At 66.5% G+C, this 20505-nt stretch overlaps 3 protein-coding genes across 22 annotated transcripts in view; 2 read left to right on the plus strand and 1 right to left on the minus strand.

The window, feature by feature from the left end:
• Positions 1–10595, plus strand: part of RTEL1 (regulator of telomere elongation helicase 1) — a 31894-nt gene extending 21299 nt beyond the window's left edge. For 3 of the 10 annotated variants that reach the window (XM_078443853.2, XM_078443854.2, XM_078443852.2), the window contains exons 15-36: positions 401–475; positions 547–628; positions 2636–2768; positions 2872–2985; positions 3072–3112; positions 3268–3353; positions 3531–3608; positions 3960–4037; positions 4471–4617; positions 4693–4808; positions 4946–5069; positions 5160–5307; positions 5521–5678; positions 6277–6372; positions 7663–7864; positions 8059–8199; positions 8757–8873; positions 9056–9292; positions 9385–9546; positions 9667–9821; positions 9910–10010; positions 10120–10595. In XM_078443853.2, the coding sequence (XP_078299979.1) occupies positions 401–475; positions 547–628; positions 2636–2768; positions 2872–2985; positions 3072–3112; positions 3268–3353; positions 3531–3608; positions 3960–4037; positions 4471–4617; positions 4693–4808; positions 4946–5069; positions 5160–5307; positions 5521–5678; positions 6277–6372; positions 7663–7864; positions 8059–8199; positions 8757–8873; positions 9056–9292; positions 9385–9546; positions 9667–9821; positions 9910–10010; positions 10120–10558 (3030 nt within the window). In that variant the 3' untranslated portion in view covers positions 10559–10595. The remainder of the gene's footprint in view (positions 1–400; positions 476–546; positions 629–2635; positions 2769–2871; positions 2986–3071; positions 3113–3267; positions 3354–3530; positions 3609–3959; positions 4038–4470; positions 4618–4692; positions 4809–4945; positions 5070–5159; positions 5308–5520; positions 5679–6276; positions 6373–7662; positions 7865–8058; positions 8200–8756; positions 8874–9055; positions 9293–9384; positions 9547–9666; positions 9822–9909; positions 10011–10119) is intronic. The other 7 variants (XM_081795407.1, XM_081795408.1, XM_081795410.1 and 4 more) reach the window with 6 other exon arrangements.
• Positions 10596–10943: 348 nt separating this feature from the next.
• TNFRSF6B (TNF receptor superfamily member 6b) lies at positions 10944–12760 on the plus strand. Its single transcript, XM_060627545.3, has 3 exons — positions 10944–11615; positions 11718–11921; positions 12331–12760. The coding sequence occupies exons 1-3, from the start codon at positions 11174–11176 to the stop codon at positions 12612–12614; spliced, it is 930 nt and encodes a 309-aa protein (XP_060483528.3). The 5' UTR covers positions 10944–11173; the 3' UTR covers positions 12615–12760.
• Positions 12711–20505, minus strand: ARFRP1 (ARF related protein 1). 11 transcript variants are annotated; one of them, XM_081795414.1, is made up of 8 exons: positions 20379–20504; positions 19722–19820; positions 19430–19504; positions 19107–19189; positions 15766–15934; positions 15478–15548; positions 14803–14919; positions 14489–14732 (listed from the first exon to the last, which is right to left on the minus strand). In XM_081795414.1, the coding sequence occupies exons 2-8, from the start codon at positions 19812–19814 to the stop codon at positions 14645–14647; spliced, it is 696 nt and encodes a 231-aa protein (XP_081651540.1). In that variant the 5' UTR covers positions 19815–19820; positions 20379–20504; the 3' UTR covers positions 14489–14644. The 11 variants fall into 11 exon arrangements, 10 of the variants coding, with proteins under 10 accessions (XP_060478428.1, XP_060478435.1, XP_078299988.1 ...); XM_081795415.1 differs by having other exon boundaries at positions 15766–15847; positions 20379–20501; XM_060622468.3 differs by having other exon boundaries at positions 14803–14903; positions 19417–19504; positions 20379–20501.

Consider the following 20505-nt stretch of genomic DNA (forward strand, 5'->3'; position numbering starts at 1 on the left):
TGCCTTGGCCAAGAGTACGGTTCTCTTTATTTTCGTTAGGGGTCGCTTTTGTCTTTTTACTTCTGGGGGTGAACTGAGTCCCTTCCTCTGGCTCCCTGACCACCCCAGGCCTGCTCCCCGTGAGAGCACGTGGATTAGCTACCACAGAGGGGGCCCTGCGGGATGGCTGTGTCTCCGGTGCCGTGGGGCCCTTCAGGAGAGGGGACAGGCAAGTGTGACTCCTGCCCCTCGGCCCGGAGTCCCACAGCAGGGATGCCATGAGCTCAAAGGCAGGGTAGGGGATGACAACGCCCTGAGCGTCCGTCCCGTGTGTGGGGGCGACTCAGGAGTGGTGGCCCCTGCTGTACGCTGTGTGACCAGCGTGTCTCTGCTGACTTTGTCCCCCACGTCTGCTTTTCAGATTGTGTTCAGTGCAGACCCTGCGGAGGGCGTGTCTAGTTCTGTGATGGGGCCTGGGGTCTCTCGATCCTACAAGGTAGGGGCTGCCTCGGGGACGGGGGGACCCTGGGGCTGGGTCTCGGGATGCTGTCCCCTCTGTCCCTCCAGGTGCACATCCACCCTGATGCCAGTCACCAGAGGACAGCTCGGCGATCAGACGCCTGGAACGCCACGGCGGCCAGAAAGCAAGGTATGGTGCCTGGGGGGCGGGGCCGCGCTCCCCTGTTCCGGCTCCGCACAGCGCCCACGGCCCCCCCCCCCCCCCACCCCGCCCCGGGCGCAGCCTGCCCCGTGTGACCCCACAGCTCACCCAGACAGAGCCGGTGGAGACAGAAGGGCCTCAGCTGGCCGACGGCACAGGGCCTACCCAGAGTCACCTGAAGGGCTTCCGTGGAGCGAGGGCACGGCCAGGTGCCCCACCCCACAGGGAGGGGAGACCTGGGCACGTTGACGTCGGCACAGGTGTGCTGCTTTAATGCCGTCCCACCGAGCGGACACGTGCGGGGCCAGCTCAGGCCGAGGCCACTCTCCAGACCCCAGGGTCGTGTGTGATGGCCACTCCGGTCCCTCCGGTGCTGCCTCTGTTACCCTGATCCCACGTCCCACTCTCCAGGTTTGTTACTGGTCTTACCTGCTTCCACGTGTCCTGGAGACGGGGCCACTTGTGACTCTTGAGGATGGGGTCTGTGTCAGGCATCCCGTGGCTCTTGGTGTGAGGCTAGGCTGGCCTGTCCTGGCCAAGGTGTGTGTCCCTGTGGTGTGGTGTGGTCCACACTGGTGGTGGCCAGTGTCCCGGCAATCCCAGGCAGAGTTCAGCACCCCAGGCGGCCTGGCCTTTGGAGTGGGCTTTGCCAGACACGTCTGGGGCAGTGGGTCCCAAGGTCAGGTCACTGTCCTGTCCCGGTCACCCCTCAGCATGGCCGGTGGCCTGTGTTCCGGGCCCAGCCCCCAGCCCTGCCGGCACACCCCCTTCCATGCCGCTGTCAGCCGTCCCACGGAGCCGAGCAGGAAGAGCGGGGCTGGGCCCGTGGGCAAGGCTGGCGCCAAGCAGGAGGGTCACAGGGTGCCCTCGGTGGGTCACCTGGCCTCTCAGAGCAGGAAGTAGCTTCCATGAAAGGCAGGGAGACCAGCGCAACCCTCGCGTGTTGTGAGGTCACAGGAAGCAGTTTGCGCCAGCACTGGGGCCTGCCCCCCCTCCCCGCCCTGGGGGAGCACTCACACACGGGCAGGGTATGCAGGTATCCACGGCCAGCGGGGCGGGGCGTCGCGTCCCCTGTGTCCTGTGTACTTCGGAGCTCATGTGAATTCTCAGAAATAGCCGCCCCGAGTTGGGCGTTTGTGGGAAGCTGGTTCATTGCTGACCTTCCCGAGAAGCTAGGATGTGCGTGAGCAAGGGGAGGGCCGGCCCTGCCGGGAGAGGCCAGAGCACCCAGCCCCCGCTCTCCCCCCCCCCCCCCATCTCGGGCCAGATTCCCACCTGAAGGTGGAAAAACCTTCTCTGGCCCCAGGAGGGGACTGGTTCTTTTCTGGAAACAGCCCGGCTGACCCATGACCTAGTGTGGACTTTGGAGTGCTATTTAAAGTCATTCTGCTTGTGCTGGTTTAATTTCCTAAGCTTCCAGACCCAGCTGGGGGCCAGTAGGAGGCAGGCACTTTTAGGAACGGCTGCTTCCGGACACCACTGTCTTGTTGCCGGTGACTTCAGCGCTGGCGCTGCCTGCGGGGGACCGTCCCCTCCGGGAAAGCGCTGGCCCCGCCCTCCAGGGAAGCGCCGGCCCCGCCCCTCCAGGGAAGCACCGACCCCGCCTCTGGGAAGCACGGCCCCTCCCTCCTCTTCCTGGAGCAGAGCTTGGGTTCCGCTTCCTTTTCCAGGTGTGCCCTTCAGCCAGGGGCACGTGATGGCAGCCTGCCTGCCTGCTCTCGGTGCCCTGAGCCACACGTCCGTGTCTGCAAGTCTAGGTTGGGTTGGCTGGCCTTTCTGGAGGTGACGCCCAGTATGTTCCCCTTGCGGGCCTGCTCTGGGTCCGCCCATGCTCCCAGGACGCCTGAAGGAGGAAAGAGGGGCCCTGGCCCAGACCCTCAGCTCAGGGCTCAGGCAGGTCCGCGTGTTCAGACATGTGCGTGTGGGCTGCGGGGCCCAGCGGCCGCCTGTGGCAGGCCTCCTGTGTCCCGCCCAGCCTCACACTCCCCCTCGCAGGGAAGGTGCTGAGCTACTGGTGCTTCAGCCCCGGCCACAGCATGCACGAGCTGGTCCGCCAGGGCGTCCGCACCCTCATCCTCACCAGCGGCACACTGGCCCCCGTGTCCTCCTTCGCCCTGGAGCTGCAGATGTAAGGCTGCCCTGTGCCCTGTGGGGGCGGGGGTCCCAGGGCCAGCCGCAGGCCGCCAGGTGCTGGGGTTCAGGACCTCACGGGGGCCACCCTGCTGCCCCAGCCCTTTCCCAGTCTGCCTGGAGAACCCACACGTCATCGACAAGCACCAGATCTGGGTGGGGATCGTCCCCAAAGGCCCCGATGGAGCCCAGCTGAGCTCTGCCTTTGACAAACGGTAGGGGGCCTGGTGGATAAGGAGGTGGGCAGGCAGTGTGCCACCTGCTGGAACCCTCGCGATGGTGGGCCTTTGGCTTTGTGCAGGTTTTCTGATGCATGCCTGTCCTCCCTCGGCAAGGCGCTAGGTGAGTGCCCGTGGGAAGCTTTGGCCTCCATCCTGAGGTCCCACCCCACTCCCTGGTGTCTGGGGTCCCTGCCCTGCCTGCTGTCCCCAGGGGGTATCGTTGGCAGTCTCTCTGAGCACCTACTCCCGCTGACGTAGCCACGGTGGCACTTGTAGGCAACATCGCCCGCGTGGTCCCGCACGGGCTCCTGGTCTTTTTCCCTTCCTACCCCGTCATGGAGAAAAGCCTGGAGTTCTGGCGGGTACGTCCCTCCTCTGTGTGTCCTGGGGGTGGGAGGGGAGCCCCAGACAGCCAAGGCTCTGGCAGGGCCGGAGCAAGAACATTTGTGTGAGAAGGCAGAGGTGACTGCAATGTGGCCCTCCGCCTGCCAGATGTGACGGGTGTGATGGGCACCCCCTTTCCCTGTCTCTCCTCACAGGCCCGTGACTTTGCCAGGAAGCTGGAGGCCCTGAAGCCTCTATTTGTGGAGCCGAGGAGCAAAGGTGGCTTCTCAGAGGTCTGAGCTCTCGGGCTCCACTGCCCATCATGGCTGCCCCAGGCTGGCCACTGGCCCTGACGGGTCACCTCTTAAGAAGTTTGGGCATGGGGATGATGGCCCCAGACCCTCGAGTCTGAGGGGCCGTCATCGAAGCAAGCCTCCCCTGCCCCCTTACCCCCAGCCCTGGGGTCCCCATGCTTTCTGGGAAACATTGAACAGGTTCTGGGTCAGCCTGGGAACCTATGCCATGAGGAAGCTTCTAGAACTCTGCTCGCCCACCTCCCAGCTGGGACAGCCCTTCATCTCAGAGGATGAGACCTGGGGTCTCGCTTCCGTGGACGGAAGGAGCTGACCGGTGTCTCCTCCCAGGTGGTGGATGCTTATTACACTCGAGTCGCCTCCCCCGGGTCCAACGGGGCTACTTTCCTGGCTGTGTGCCGGGGGAAGGTGAGGCTCTTGAGGGTCTGTGCCCCACACCTGCCGGCCTGTCTTCCCCCGGCTGGTGCTTGTGTCGGAGGCAGCTCACGGCTCGTGACCTGGGGGGCTGTGACACGGTGGGATGGGCCGGTCCGACCGCCTCCCTGGTGCCCCGTGTCCAGCAAGCAGGAGTGAGGAGGGTGCAGCCCTGGCATCCCAGGCTGGACAGCCCTTCGGTGGGCATCGGGTCTAGGCACTGAGAGTGAGCGCCCCTCACCGGCTGCGGGGGGGGAGGGTGGAGGAGCTTCCGGCAGTGTGAGGCCCCGGGAGCCGTGAACCCCAGGTAGGGCCGGGCTCAGGGTGGGAGGCTTCTCCCCACCCGTACGTGCGTGGCTGTGAGGACCTGGGCGTGGGCAGACCCTTGGGGAAGGCAGACCGGGGAAAAGAGTACTCACGCCCCCAGGCCAGCGAGGGGCTAGACTTTGCGGACACGAACGGCCGCGGTGTGATCGTCACGGGCCTGCCGTACCCCCCACGCATGGACCCCCGGGTGGTCCTCAAGATGCAGTTCCTGGACGAGTTGAAGGGCCGCAGCGGGCCTGGAGGTCAGGTGAGAGGCCACAGGCCTGGGTGGGAGTGGGGAGGAGGGTCTAGAGCCCCCATGACTGAGCCCCCCCCCCAACAGCTCCTCTCCGGGCACGAGTGGTACCGGCAGCAGGCGTCCAGGGCTGTGAACCAGGCCATCGGGCGGGTGATCCGGCATCGCCACGACTACGGGGCCATCTTCCTCTGTGACCACAGGTGCGGCTCTTCTCCACGCAGCCTCGAGGGTGGCCAGCTAGGCTCTGGTCCTTCCCTCAGCGAGCGTGAGCCTGGGCTGTGGGCCGTGGGCCATGGGGTGGGCGGGGCTCCCTGTCTGACAGCCGACGCCCTGCCAGGTTCACTCACGCGGATGCCAGAGCCCAGCTGCCCTCCTGGGTGCGCCCCCACGTCAAGGTGTATGACAGCTTCGGCCACGTCATCCGGGACGTGGCCCAGTTCTTCCGTGTCGCCCAGAAAACTGTGAGTTCCTAATGCCCAGCTGGCTGCGTCCTCACGCCCTACCCAGGGGAAGGGTCTGTGCGCGACCCCAACCTCTCTGTGACTGTCCAGATGCCCGTGCCGGCCCCGCTACTCGCTGCCCCAAGTCTGGGTGAGGGAGAAGGTGCTGTCATGGTGGCCGTGTCGCCCGGCCCCCTCTCCACCAGGAAAGCCAGGAGTCTGGACGTGCACGTCCCCAGCCTGAGGCGGAGACCCGTGGGTGCGTTTGCCTGAGGGACACGGCTGGGCAGGGGCCCTGCGGGCCGGGGGCCTGGGGTGCTTCCCGCTGGCTACCCGTGTGCTTGGTCCAGTGACCAGAGTGCCTGTCTGAGCCTGAGTGTTGCTGGGACAGACCTGACTTCTCCCCCCCCTCCCCCCCCCGGTCACCCCCTTCCTCCCACGGGCTTTGCTGCTGATATCTGTGCTCCCACAGGGTCGCCGACCAGGGACGCCGAGAGCAGCCTGTGTGTGGAGTACGGGCGGGAGCTGGCCCTCGCTCAGCAGAGGCCTGTGGGGCTGCTGGCAGCCCTGGAACACAGCGAGCATCTGGCTGGGGGGCCTGGGGACAAGGCCTCCCCTGGGGAGGAGGAGGTGCGGGAGGCCCCAGAGACAGACCCGTGCCCCCCACCCCCCACTCCCAAGCCTGGGGCACATCTACTCTCCCTCCTGTAAACCCCCTGGTCAGGCGGGTGGTTGAGTTTCGGCACATCCCTGGCACGCCCCCCCGCCCCCGCCCCCGGTCCTCAGCTGGTGCTGCCCTACACCCCCCTGCTGGTTCTCTGGGGGTTGGCACGAGCAGTCAGAGTCCAGCTCCTGCTGCCCCAGAGGTCAGCCCTTTCTGGGAGCCTGAGCTGGGGGTGGGGATGGGCAGGGGGGACACAGCTCCTCACCTGGAGCCTTTGCGCTGGAGCCCTTAGCTCTGGCCGGACCTGGAGCCCCCGTGCCCTGCTTGCCGCAGAGTCCCTTCCCCTCCCAGTCCTGCTCCCTGGGGCCGGGAGTGAGCCCGGCTGCGACAGCAGGCGGCCCCTCCCCCCATCCCTTCCGTACCCTTCCCGTCCGGGCCACGGGGGAGGCTGGTGGGGCGGACCGAGGAGAGAGGCCTCTTCTCTCCCACTGTGGGCCCTTGCAGTGTCACAAGGGGCCTGGGGGCTCTGAGGGCGTGGCCAGGACCACAGCGTGTCCCCCCCAGGCAGCGCATGTCTCCACCCTGTCCCTCCCACGTGAGAAGAGGCCTGCACAGCAGCAGAAAGGAGGCAGAAGGAAGATCAGGCTGGTGGGCAGCCGGGTACGTGAAGCGTCCCACGTACGGGGTCGGGTGGGAGCCCCAGGCTGCACGGTGCCGACCAGGGAGTGTGAGGTGTGGCTGGGCCTGGCCTCCCTGCTGCCTTCCCAGGGGTGCAGCCTGGCCCCATGCCCTTGGCTCTCCAAGGCCTGCCCCCCACCCCCAACCTTTGTTCAGCTGGAATGTTTAAAGGAGGGTCTTTTAAGCCTCCTCACCTTCACTGGGTGAGCCTATTCTGACAGCTCCGAGGGCCTCCTCCCGCCCTCCTCTTGGGCTTGGGCCCCCTCCCGCCTCCCGCCTCCCTCCTGCCTCCCAGCATCTTTGCAGGGCCTGGCCTGCATGGGCTCCAGGTCTCTTTTGCATTTTAACTTCTTACCTTGACAACCTTTCAGACCCCGCAGAGCTCCCAGCAACGGCATGGGGTCCTGCGGCCCTGCCAGTGCGGCCCTGCCCGGGGCCCACGGGGTCCCTCCCACCGGGGGTGGCTCCTCCACACTTGGGAGTCCTGCCAACTTGTGGTCAGCTTTGGGCCTTTCGTTTCCTTTTGTCTTTCCTGGAGACCACTTTGTGGGTGGTATGACAGGTCCAGCTGGACGGACGTCGGGCCCTCGCCCTTTGGGCGGGTTTGGTGTGGGGCTGGCAGCCAGGTCAGCTCCCCCTTAGCTGAGCCCTTGGCTCAAGTGTGGGTGCTGACGTGCCCGAGTGTGGGGACGGTCTGCCTTCCCAGCCTCAGATGAAGGATTTAAGGGCAGTTGAGTCCCTCTGAACCAGGAAAGCCCTGGAAAGCCCCATGCACCACCTGCCTTTGTCCATCTCCCTGGGCGTCTGGGAACTAATGCTGTCAGGAAGTGGGTGGAGTGGGCGGAGACTGGGGGGCCTGGACCCCTCCTGTCTGGTTTCCGCGTTCTCTTGCTGAGAGCCCCGGCAGCGTCCGGGCCTGAGCTGTGCAGCACGAGTGAGGCACAGTGATGTCTTAGGTCCCCCATCTGGTCAGAAGTGCCCTCTGCTGTGGGCTGACCGTCCTTCGGGCTGGGGCTGTCCGCTGCTGCGTGGGCGCAGGGAACTTGGCTGAGGAGTAGGAGCCCCCGACCCAGGGGAAGCAAAACTACACTTGGCCTCTGCTGCTCTCCAAGGGGCATGGCTGTCTTTGTGGATTCCCTCCTGGGGCCAGGCCAGCCGTGCCCTGGAGCTGGGGTGTCCCTCCCAGTGCCTGTGCTCCACAGCAGCGGCCCAGCGTCCCTGGGACAGGGGAGGGTGGGTCCTGACTGATGGGGCCCCTGGCCCTGTGTCCAGCAGGAGGGGCCGGTGGCCAGTACACAGGCGGGCAGGGCCAAGCTGTTCATGGTGGCCGTGAAGCAGGCGCTGAGCCAGGCCAGCTTCGACATGTTCACCAGGGCCCTGCAGGACTACAAGGGCTCTGACGACTTTGAGGCTCTGGTGGCCTGCCTCGGCCCACTCTTTGCTGAGGATCCCAAGAAGCACGGCCTGCTCCAAGGTGCCCTGGCCCGCGGTGGCCCCCCGACCCGGGGGCAGTGCGGCAGCCGTGGCGGGGAGGGGGGCTTGTGGGCGGGCACCAGGGTCCGTGGTTGTCCCTGCTCCCTAGAAAAGGTTCCGGTGCACGGCCCCTGACCCCAGAGCCCTCCACCCAGCTCAGCACGCGGGGGCCGCATGGTGGAACCGTTCCAACAGGCTTCTACCAGTTCGTGCGGCCACACCACAAGCAGCAGTTTGAGGAGGTCTGCCTGCAGTGGACAGGCCATGGCTGCGGCTACCGGCCTGAGCACAGCCTTCCTCAGAGGCGGGGCGCTCCGTCAGCCCAGGCCCCCAGGGGTGAGCGGGCGGCACCCCGGGTTCGGGGGGCGGGGTGGTGGGCAATGCTAGCTTGGCCCAGCCTCCCTGCTCCTGGGTGGGACTGTTCACCCGTGGAGGCCTGCTGAGGGTGAGGTGTGTGTCCCCCAGAGCATGCATGGCCCGGGCTGGGACCCTGTCCCCACCTGTGTCTGCCAGGAGTGGGCCCTGCACCTCAGAGCCTGGGAGCCTGTGTCCCCAGTTGCAAACAGTTCACCCCCGAGCAGGGACTTCCCCAAGGATAGGTATCAGGGAGGGGGGTGGGGAGCTGGCTTAGGAAGACCCCTCGGCCCCAAGGAGGGGACTTGCCGGCAAAAGAGTCACCCCTCTCCTTTCTGGGCTTGGTGCCCACCGGGGTGTCTCTGCTGGTCCCCTGGCAGCAGTTGGCTGTGGTGGGGGCTCAAGCCTGGGTCGTGCTGTGGTCAGAGGAGGGTGGCAGGTGTCAGTCTCCCCTTGGACAGACCTGCCTCCTCCCCAGGGAGCACTCCGGACCCTTGGGGACCAGCTGGGTGGTTCGTTGTGTGTCCCTGTTTCTTCAGGAAGGAGGGAGTGTGACCCAAAGCTGACCCTGTCCCAGGGTGCAGCCGGGCAGCTGGACCCTGGACAGCACCTGAATCAAGGCAGGCCTCACCTGGTCTCCGGACCGGCCCCGGCAGGTACCAGTCCCCAGAGAGGCTTCGAAGCAGAGCACGAGAGCCCTGGTGTCCTCCCTGGGGGGCGTGGGTGCCGTTCTGGCTCTGCAACCCCAGAGCCGAGGGAGCAGGCTGGTGTGAAGGGTGCCAGGGGAGCTCCCTCGGGCCCCAGATCCCCGCCATGATCCTATCCACCTCCCCACCAGGAGACCCCGGCAGCTGTCCAAAAGACGGGGGATCTGGAGCCCCCAGGGCGGAGAAGCAAGGCCCGCCTGTGGGGAGCGCCTACTTGGCCGATGTCCGAAAGGCCCTTGGGTCCGTAGGCTGCAGCCAGCTCCTCGCAGCGCTCACCGCCTACAGACGGGACGGTGACTTCGAGAAGGTGGTGGCCGTGGCGGCCGCACTCACTACCTCAAGGCCCGAGGACTTGCGCCTGCTGGAGAGCAAGTGGCCGCGGAAGGGGCGGGGCTGGGGGGTGTGCCGGGCCGGGCCGGGCCGGGCCGCTGCGGGCGGGGCCTGACCGCTCTCCCCACAGGGTTTGGCGCGTTCCTGAGACCTCGCCACCAGCAGCGCTTCCGGCAGGTGTGCGCCGACCTGATGGGCCCGGCTGCCCCGAGCGCCGGCCCTGAGCCGCCGGGTCCCCAGGACGGGACTCCCACTGTGCCTCCCGACCTCGCCCACGGTGATTCCAGGCCAGGTAGCGGCGGCGGGGGGGGGGGGGGGGGGGGGTGGAGCAGGGGGGAGACCACCTGGTGCCCCCGGAGCCCCACGCAGCCCAGCAAGGTGGGCCGCAGATCAGCCCGAACCACCCTTTCAGACTCGCGCCCGTGTCTCCAGGCCCCCCAGGACAGGACACACCGGGGAGGACCCAGAGCAAGATCTTGGCCTTCCTCAGACCGAGGCAGGCCGGGGATGCGGGGGCTCCCAGCCAGCCCCCCGGCGCCCCCCACAGGCACGCGCCGTCCGAGTCCGGTAGGTCTCCTGGGAGGGGCCGCAGGGAGTGTGGGCAGTGGGGGCGGCGCCGCTGCCAGCGGCGCTCACAGCGGCCCCCTTGGAGCAGGCTCGGCGTGCCCCGGCTGCGGGGCGGAGGACACGGTCCCTTTCCAGTGCCCTTCCTGCAACTTCCACCGCTGCCGGGCCTGCTGGCGACGGCTCCTCCAGGTTGGCGGCAGGACCCTGCGGACCCGCCCGCTGGCGTCCGCCACCCGGGGGGCCCGGAGCTGGGGGGTGCGGGGGGCGGCGCCTGTGCAGCACTGCCCTATCTCCGCAGGCCTCTAGGACTTGCCCGGCCTGCCACGCCCCTGCCAGGAAGCAGAGCATCACGCAGGTCTTCTGGCCAGAGCCCCAGTGAGGCTGGAGACCCTCGGGCAGGCGGACGCCGCCTCTGTCCCAGACGCAGCTGGGACGCTTGTCCCTTCACGGGGAGCGGGCCACGGGCCAGGCCAGTGCCCGTGGGGATGCCCCTGAAATGGCAGCAGGGTCGACGCCTGCCTGTGAGAAGCCCCGAAGTGCCCTTAGGGTCTGGGGAGGGTCTGCTAAAAGGTACCTCTTCAGAACTTTCCTTGGCTGCTTGCTTGTGGGTGGAGCTTCAGGCGCTTGGCTGCTGCGGCCTGAGCCCAGGACTGGAAGGTGGGGGAAACGCTCTGCCCCCTCCTCTCCGGGACCTGTGTGTGCGCGCGCGCGCAGTGGACCTGCTTTTAATCAGGTGACAGGTTCTCTAATAAAGTTGCGGATACCGTATCCAGACGCTGTTTGTAGGGTCTGGACTTGGCAGTGGGGTTTGAGGGTGCTGGGAAGGAAGACGTGGGCATCTGAGTAGGGTCGTCCCACCCTGTCCGGGAAAGGGCACGCTGAGCGCTTTGTCCCAGCCGGGCTCAGCCTCCGTCCTCACAGGTGGACCGGCGGATGGCTGAGGCCAGAGAAGAGAGGAGCCAGGCATCCCCAGCCTGCACCCCGGCTGCCAGCCCTGCTCCCGGGTAGAGAGCTGCCCCTGGTGCTGGGGAGGCCCTCGCAGGACCGCCCCCTGGACTAAGGCCCGGAGGAGGCTGGCGCCAGGCGGGGGGGGGGGGGGGGGCGGGGTGAGGGGGCTCCCTGGGGAGGGAGGGGCCTTGGGGCGGTGACGTCGCCGAAAGTCGGGTCGCAGCGCGGCCCCGTGGAGGTCGTGAGCCCTCCCCCCGGGGGCGTGGCGAGGCCGGGCCATATAGGCCGGCGCTGGCCTCCGACGGGCGAGCTTGTGGGGTGGCGACAGGTAGGGTAGGACGCGTCGTCCCCGTGTCCTCGCTCGTGGGCCTCCCGGAGGCCGAGCCGCCGCTCCGGTGACTATCATGTGGGCACTGGAGAGGCGGGGACCGCCGCCCTTGACCCGGCCTTGGGCGCTGCCCACCCTACTGTTGGCTCTGGCGGCACACGGGGCGGCGGCGGCGACGGCGACGGCGGGCGCGCTCACCTACCCGTGGCGGGACGCGGAGACCCGGGAGTGGCTGGTGTGCGGCCAGTGCCCCCCGGGCACCTTCGTGCAGCGGCCGTGCCGTCGGGACGCCCCCACGACGTGCGGCGCGTGCCCTCCGCGCCACTACACGCAGTTCTGGAACTACCTGGAGCGCTGCCGCTACTGCAACGTCATCTGCGGGGAACGCGAGGAGGAGGCGCGGCCCTGCGACGCCACCCACAACCGCGCCTGCCGCTGCCGCCCCGGCTTCTTCGCCCACGCGGGCTTCTGCCTGGAGCACGCGCCTTGCCCGCCCGGCGCGGGCGTGACTGTCCCCGGTGCGCGGCCGGGCTGGCGGGCGGCGGCCTGGGACTTCAGCCACCGGTGAGGACCGCACCCCCTGGCTCCCCCTGACCCCTTCCTCCCCATCTCGTCCCCAGGCACCCCCAGCCAGAACACGCAATGCCAGCCGTGTCCCCCGGGCACCTTCTCGGCCAGCAGCTCGAGCTCGGAACAGTGCCAGCCCCACCGCAACTGCACGGCCCTGGGCCTCGTCCTCAACGTGCCCGGCTCGGCCTCCCACGACGCCCTGTGCACTAGCTGCGCCGGCTTCCCACTCGGCACCCCGGAGCCAGGGGGGCCAGGTGAGCAGGGGAGGGGGCGCGTGAGTCAGAGGTGGTCAGCCTGTGTCCCTGTTGTCCCCAGGCCAGAGTCCAGCCCTGAGGTATGCAGCGTTTATCCAGCCTCTGGGAGGGTCCTCCAGAAACTTACCTGGGGAGTCCCCTGCGGTGGTGGCGTGGCACCAGTGCCTCCGCAGGCCACGCCAGCCACCCCCCCCCCAACCCCCCTTGGGAAACGGACTCCCAGGGAGTTTAAACCGCATCTCCCTTCCCACCCCTGCACGCTCTCTGACCTTTTCTTCCGCCTCTGCACTGGACCTGTTAGTGGGCAGGGATTTCTCCCTTGTCGGGTGTCCCTCCCCTCCACACCCTAGAGCACACGGAGGCCTCTACCACTGGGTCCTGACCCCCCCCCCCCCCCGCCCCGCTGCAGGAGCCGAGGAGTGTGAGCGCGCTGTCATTGACTTCGTGGCTTTCCAGGACTGGTCCTTCAAGAAGCTCCTGCGGCTGTGGCAGGCGCTCAGGGGCCCAGAAGCACAAGGCCCAGTGCCACCCAGGGAGGGTCGCAACGGCCTGCAGCCGAAGCTGAGGCAGCAGCTCCTGGAGCTCCGTGAGGCACAGGCTGGGGCGCTGGCTGTGCGGCTGCTGCGGGCCCTGCGCGAAGCCCGGCTGCCTGGGCTGGAGCGCAGTGTCCGCACACGCTTCTGGGCACGCTGAGCACCCCGCCCCCTATTTATTCTGTTCCCAAGCTGGGGCTCCCACATGGGCATCACACCAAAAGTGACTTACTAAAGTAAGCTCAACCGACCGGGGTCCCATTACAGTAACAAAGTTTATTTTTTATAAAGCCGTTATAAACCGGATCGTATGAAACTTTGTGCCATGTCTACTGGGTGCTGGCGGGCACGTCTGGTGGGGAAACAAACACCTGCATGGGCTTTCTAGCATCCCATGCTTCCTCTGGCTGCTGGTCACCCCAAGTGGGATAGACCCTCGGTGGGAAGGACTGTCAGAGAGGGCCAGCGGGTGGCAGGTGCATCCCTTCTGGCTGTGGGCACAGTGGAGATCCCCGAGGCTCGTCCCATGACCCCAAGTCATGCTTTGTGCGTAGGACAGCTGGGGGGGGGGGGGGAGTGTCGTGAGGGTCCTACCCAGTCTAGGGGCTCTTGCTGTGGAATAGGACCCAGCTTGGATTGGCCAACACTAACCTGGGCTGCCAAGAGACCCTTCCCCCTCACCCTGCCCTTCCACTTGAGCTCCACCCAGTCCCTGCAGGCAGGGAATTTCCCCGCAGGGGACCAGCCAAGGACCTCCCCTAGGCCGGGTGCATCCCATGTGCTTTCTGGGAAACACGGCTTTTCCCCACAGGAAGGCTCAGATGAGGGCTGGAGTGCTCCAGAACAACCTGGCCGACTCCCAGCCCTTCCCGTGAGCCCTGGAGCCTGGCGCCTGATCCCCATGATAGGTCCCAAGCGGGGGGGGGGGGGGGGGGGGGGGGGAAGACCCCACAGCCTATGACTCCCCCATGAGTCACCTCACCTGCATTCCCACCCCCAGCCCTGACTCAGCCTTTCTCAGTAGGCCCTCCAAGGCTGCCACCTCGGAGGGAGGGTAGTCTAGCAGGGTCAGGGTTCTGGCTCTGGCACTCCCACGGAAGCAGGAACAGGCCCTGGGTCCAGCCTGGGAGCCCTTCGTGCTGTGGTCACTGTGCCCAGACAGTTGGGAGCCCACCACCCAGTCCTGGGGTTCTGGAGGGACAACAGACAGCAGCGACTCAGACTGCCATTTTCTGGCATACTCCACCCAGTGCTGGCCAATCAGCCTCCTGCCCAGGGCTAGGCCCACTGGGTCTTGCCAGCTCCCACAGGGGCCATGTGGTGAGGGTCCCAAGGACCAGCCTCACCCGGAGGGATAGTTTCCAGGCACAGACCCGGAAATGGGTTTTTAGCCCGTCCCCAGACCTGACGGGGACCCCACCCCTCACCTCCAACTGGGAATCAAGGCCCATCCCACAACTGGCCTGGGCTCCACAGGAACCTAGCTGGCCTTCGGAACACCCATGCTGGTGTGCCCCCCGCAACGGCGACTGGCTGTCCTGCGCCAGCGGCAGACACGCTTAGAGGGAACACCCACTCCCTCCCTGACTGGACGGGAGGCCAGCGGAAGAGGACACGGGGCCTCCCAGGCAGATCTCCCCCACCCTGTTCTGAGGCATCAGAACCCAGGGCCCCGCTGGCCTCCAGCAAAGTGGACCAGGTCTCCCTCCTCCCTCAAGATGACACCAGCCACCAACCCATCTCCAGGCCCAGAGGGGACGGAGACTGAGGACAGACACACTTGCCCCACCAGCTTCCTCCATGGGTGAACGGCACAGAGCAGCTCTGGAGCATCTCGTTTCCAGACAGGTGCCCCTCCGCCCCCTGGGCCAGGCAGGCCACACTGCTGGGGTGGCGGCTCCAAAGGGCCAGGCGGCCCGCCAACACCAGCAGGCTTGGCAGGGGTCTTGTGGGGGTCCCCTGGTGGCACCCAGCCTGGCCCTGCTGCCCCGATTCCCCTCAGCAGAAGCCTCTGCATGCCCACACTTTTACGGACACAGGGAAACGCTTGTCTTAAAGAGAAAACAAAGCAACTGAAAAAAACCAAGAGCAAAGCAAACCCGACCCCCAGGCCTGGTGGCTCAGAGCTGGCAGGAGCGCTCCTCGGGCACTCAGGGGTGAGCTGTGGGCACCAGCAGGCACCAGCCATGCCTACGTGATGTCCCTCTGCCGCGGCGGCCGGTGCACGTTCCGCACGACGCACTTCACCATCCACTCGATGCCCTCGCGCACCCCTTTGCTGTGGAGACAGTAAGCATGAGGTGGGGCCAGCCCGGCCTCCAGCCCACGGCAGGGAGAGCCCCACTCACCCAGTGAGGGCCGAGCAGGCCTGGGTCAGGCAGTCGCGCCTGCCAATCTTGGAGGTGCAATCACTGAACGCAGTCTTGATGTCGGGGATGGAGAGGCAAGTCTGGGGGAAGGCGAGGCTGTGAGGGGCCAGGTCGCAGGCGCTGCAGATGTCCTGCTCCTGGGGCAGGACGTGGTCTTGGTGGGGAGGGGCTGGGCTCAGGGCTTCTCTGCCTAGGAGAGGCCCTGCAGCGAGCAGTCTCAGGAGGAGGAGCAGGTGGCACGGAAGGGCTGCAGGAAAGGGACCGCAGGCGGAAGGAAGCCATCTCCGACGCACCCTGACCCTAGAGCGCCTCTGCTGCAGAATCAGGACCCTGCCCTGCAAAGCCCTCTCCACACAGACTGCCACTGAGCATCCACTGGCCGGCTGAGGCGATCCCAAGGGCAGCAGACAGGCCAAGATCAGAGCTGACTCTCGCCCTGGGACGCCTCTGCGTTTCATGTCCAGCCACGCCAGTGGCAGAGGAATACTGCCCGCCCACCTGCCTGTGCAGAGAAGGTGCCCCGCACCTCGAGAGGCCCAGGTGCACCTAGAGCACACCTGGCCTGGGAGGTCCAGGACAGGCACCCTGTCCCAGCTGTCAGTGGGACGTGCTTCTGCTGGGGACTGCCCTGTGGGCATGCTGTAGTGAGCTCACCTCAACGTCCTGCTTGTTGGCCAGCACCAGGATGGGGACACCGTCCAGTGCCTCACTCGTGACCATCTTCTCTGGGGTGGGCAGAAAGGGGGCGGTGAGCACCCTTTATCTGCCTGTGGCTGCCGGGGCCCACCCACACCCACCCCTCCACACACGTGAGCTCTCTCTTGGCCACAGCCCTGCCTGACCTGGTGTGGGCCCCATCTCCCACCAGGGCCAGCTCCAGGCACCTGGGGTGGGCAGACTGGACCTGACCATTTCCCCAGCCCCGAGCCGGGCTGTACCCACCGAACGCTCGCTTGGACTCGGACAGCCTCTCCTCATCTGTGGAGTCGATGACATAGATGACACCGTGGCACTCCGCGTAGTACTGGGGAGGGGCAGAAAGGGGGTGCTGGGCCACAGGCACTTGGCCACCCCAGGGCCAGCCGCCAACTGGAAGGCCCTTCCGAGGTGCCTTTGGGGGGCAGAAGGTAGGGCAGAGCGAGGCGGCCCTGGAGGCCTTTGGGAACAGCTTGCTGACCTCGGGCAACACTGTCATTTCCCAGGTACCGTGCCCCCAAACCCCACTTCACCATCTGCTCCTGAAAGCCGCCCACAATCGTCGGTCTGATGGTGGCTGGTGGGGAGTGGGTGGGGGAAGGATAGGGTGTCCCCATGCAGCCCTGGAAGTGGAAGAAGGACGCTAGCCAGATCACGTGCCAGTGTGGACAGCAAGCCGATGGCCATACTGCTCGGAAGCCACGCAACAGCCACCACCAAAGGGAGGGAGGGGCGGCGCCGAGGACCAGACCAGCAGCACTGAGCTCTGCGGGCCGGACTGGGGCAGGAGGCAGTTAGCCCAGGCACGCGCACAGCAGCGGCATCAGAGCCCAGGCCTGGGGAAGTGTCACGCAGCAAAGGGAATCTCGACAGATGGACAAAACGGGGCGCGTGGGGGCGGGCCCTTGGAGTGCGGGGCACGGGTGACGCGGCCACACGTTTGGTAAGCCCACATTCTGCCTAATCGAAAAATACAACCCGGAAGCATCCACGTCTGGCAATCAGACAGCAGCATCTCTGCCACTTTGCCCCCAGCTGTCACTAGAGCCCGGAGGCCGGGGACACCCGCACGTTACACGCAACAGGACGCCAGGTGCCAGTTCGCGGTCCACGAGCTGACGACCCCACAGATGCGCAGGCCTGACAGCTCCGGGGAATTCTCGGGGTGTAATAACGAGGGCAAGCTGAAAGTGCCCGCCCCAGCACGAGACAGGCTTCAGCATCCACGCTCGCTACAGGAAGCCCGACACGCGTGGCCGTCTGGATCCCGCAGCCCACAAATCACACAGAAGCAGGAACCTCTGTAGCGTACGTGCTAGGTGGTGTGAGGGCTGCGGGCCCTGTCTTGCTGCTGGGAGCTGGGAGCTGGCGGGCCCCGCGGCAGAGGTCTCCGTGGCAGGAAGGGGTACCGCACGGGGTTCACAGCCAGCCCGGGGAATCCCCTCACAGCCCTCGGGGCGTACGACCTGGCCTGGCAGACGGGTGTAAGGCGATGGCCGGCGGCACCGGGAGCAATGGAGCTGGGCACTGGGGGCTGAGCAGGGGTAGGACGGGGGGCACGGCGGGCTGCCTCCGCCCCACGGCACCCTGATGGCAGCGTCACCCGTGGCCGCACGACGGAGAGCTTTCGGGTGTGGCCTGGAGGGAGGGAAGCTGGAAGGGCCCCTGTGGCAGGCACGGGCGGTCTGCCAGTCTTGTTTGGGTGCAGCCCGAGGCTGGTACGTGGACGGACCCAGGGACGAAACGATGGCCACCCCAATACGGCGCCAAGGTGTCAGACTGCGCGGGGGACCAGGCCCCGGGACAAGTGTCTAGGAAGGGGCGGGGGTGGCAGGAGCTCTACTTCCCATCCATCCTGGTGACCCACAGGGGATCCTGCTGCCCATCCTCACAGCTCTGGGCCCTATAGGGTTGGGGATGTGGTCACCACCAAGGCTCCCCGTTCCCTAGGGCCCAGCCAGAGACCCGCTAAGTCACAAACCCCGGTTGTCTCCTGGGCATGTTGGACAACTCGCGTTCAGGGGCCAGCAGAGACCCCACGCTGGCGGGGAGGATAGACACTATCAGCGGGAGGCAGGGCACCCGCTCCACAGGGAGGCCGGAAAGCTCACGAAGAACCTAGTAGGGTCAGCGACCAGGGGCGTAGACTCTCGTGACGAGCCACACCGTCAGCAGGAGCAGTAGCTGGAGTGGGGGACGCTGCCAGCCGCAGAGCCTCCTCTCTCTCTTCCCGCCTGGCAGAGCTACGCCCACCCCAGGGCATGAGTGCTAAGCGGTGCACGGTGGGCCGTGGTCCAGGAGCCCAGGGGCAGGCAGCGCACCCAGCGGATGAGCCCGTGGGTTCCTGTGGCACCTACTTTGACCCACCAAGAGCCACCTTACCAAGTCATAGCTGCCCCAAGCAGCCCATGTGGTGACCCACGAGGCCGTATGAGTCCCAGTCGGCTTGGCCTGATGTGGGAGGGCTGTGAGGAAGGAATTCTCCTGCCGGGCTCCCTGCTGGCCCGGCCACCTGAGCTGGCCCTTCCCCTCCCCAGACCCGCATTAGCCCAGCTCCCATCTCAGGTGCTGGCCCTCAACACACATCCTATGCCCCAACATCTGTCTCAGCGTCTGCTCCTGAGACCCTGGCCTGCGACACAGTGTCAGGAATATGGGTCTTGGTTCAGAAGACCAGGCCCGGCTTCACTCTGCTTCAGTGACCTTAAACAGCCAGAGAACCTGTTGGTGACCTTCCGGCCACGGGACGGAAGCTGGCCTCCTGGAGGGAAGCCGGAATAGAGGAGACACTTTAGAGGAAAGCCAGGAAAAGGTGACCGGGTACCAGGACCTAGACGCTAATTGTAAAGACACAGATGACTAACGAGAGTGCAGATGAGCGTGTCCGTGCCCCTGGAACTGGGGCAGGCACATCTGTGCCCCTCGCATTGGCTGCACCAAATCCACTGTACCAATCCACCAGGAGGGGGCCGCCTAAGGGAGAGGCTAGGTCTGTCCTGCTCGCTGCTGGACCCCAGTGCCTGGCACAGGGCGAGCTGAAGACAGACCTCGGGGCTGGGGTGTGTGGGAAAAGCAGCACGGCACCGGGGCCCTGGAAACACCCCAAAACCTCAGCAAGAAAAAAGGCAGCTGTTAAAGGCCTGTGAAAACGTCCTCCCCTAATGGGGAAGAGGCCACCACAGAGACCAGGTCCCAAGCTACAACTGAGGGAAAGGGCCCGAGCAGAGGGACTCAGCCCCAGCGGTGAAGCGGAGTGTCCTGCTGTCATCGTACCTCCCCCACACCTGTTTCCTGGCCAGCTTTCGTCTTGTCCTGTGGTAGCAGCAACATCTCCAGGTCAAAGGGAATCAAGTACATCCTTGCTCTTGGGGGAAGGACTCGGGAGCTGGGATAGGATGGCGGGGGGGGGGGGGGGGGGTGGGGGAAGCCCGGGGAACAAAGTGGGTGACAAAGCTACCAACAACAAAGAAAAAAGGGGAGTCTGAGGCCTTACGAGGAAAGGAAGCGGCCAAGGGGTGTCACCGGGGGAGAAACGGCCTGAGGACAGGCAGCGCGTGGCCAAGGACCCTACACAGCGTTTATCTTACCTTGTCCCACAGAGACTGCAGCTCTTCCTGGCCCCCCAAGTCCCAGAACATGAGGCGAGCCTTTCCCACGTCCACAGTGCCGACTGAGGAGAGAAGAAGACGGATGAGGCTGCGTGTCCTGGGTCCCTGACGTGCCGCCTGCCAGCTCCAGGAGAGGAACGAGCCACTCTGGTGCTCCCCCACCATCCGCCCAGTGTGAACTGGGATAAAAGCTTCAAGTGGCCCTGCCCATCTGCCTGCTGGCCTGCGGACATCACAGCATCCTCAGGGGTCTGCCCCACAAACCCACAGCCCTGAGGGACCCCCTTACTGTTCAGACCCACGGTGGTAGTGATTTTGGATAGGCTCATCCCCTTGTAGTTCTTGTTAAACCGGGTTTTTGACTGCTCCAAGAACGTCTGACAAGAGAAACGGACAGCAGGTAAGGACTGGGATCCTTTCCGGTCTATTTCCCAAACATCCCTTCTTGGGACTTTTTCTTGAGAACAAAGCAGAACAGAACAGTGTTTTTGTTTCTAAAGCAGCTGGAGAGGACTCTGGGCAGTAAACACGCAGCTCCAGGTAGACCACCACAAGGACCACGGAGGGGGTGGTGACAGAGGGACGGGCACACACCGTCTTGCCGGCATTGTCCAGGCCCAGGATCAGGATGCAGTACTCGTCCTTCTGGAACATGTACTTGTACAGGCCCGACAGCAGCGTGTACATCCTGCCCTGGGCACCCGGAGAGACGCGTCACACGGGGCGAGCGGCGGCCGGGCCCGACCCCTCCCCCTTCCGTGCACGGCCGCCGCACTCGCCAAGTCCGGCGCCCCCTCCCGTGGCGGCCTCCCTCCCCCCTCCCCACGCCGCCCGCCTGCTCTCCGCCGCCCCCCTCCCCCTCCCCGGCACTCGGTCCTCAGAAGACAGGTCCGGTCCCGGTCTGCGTCCCGGCGGTGACGTCAGGCTCCCCCGAGCCCTAGGACGCCCCGCCCCCGGTCTGGGCCACCTCGGAGGCGGCGCGCTGCCGGGCAGCCAGCAGGTGCGGGCCTGCCCTCCAGAAGTGGCGGCCGCGCGGGGATGGCGGGGCGGCGGCGGCCCCCGAGAGGCCGCACGGCCGGCAGGTGGCGCGGAACGACCGCAGCGGGGGAGGCCGCCCGGGCCCCACGCCCCCGACCTCCGCCGCGCAGCTCCGACACCGGGTCTCGGGCTCGCGGGCCGGCCGACACGCCGACCGTGAGTCCCCGCCGCGCCCTCGGGCCCGGGCGGGCGGCAACCAGCCCCGCGGCCTACCTCGCGCCCGTCCGGGCCGCGGAACCGCCGCGCGCCTGACCCCGCAGACCCGCGCTGACCCCGCGCTGACCTCGCGCGGCGCCCGACGGGAGGCAGGCCGGCGGCTCGGGGAGGGCGGAGCCGTCCC

The sequence above is a fragment of the Panthera onca genome, chromosome A3 (assembly GCF_046562875.1).
Source record: "Panthera onca isolate mPanOnc1 chromosome A3, mPanOnc1 haplotype 2, whole genome shotgun sequence".
NCBI lineage: Eukaryota > Metazoa > Chordata > Mammalia > Carnivora > Felidae > Panthera > Panthera onca.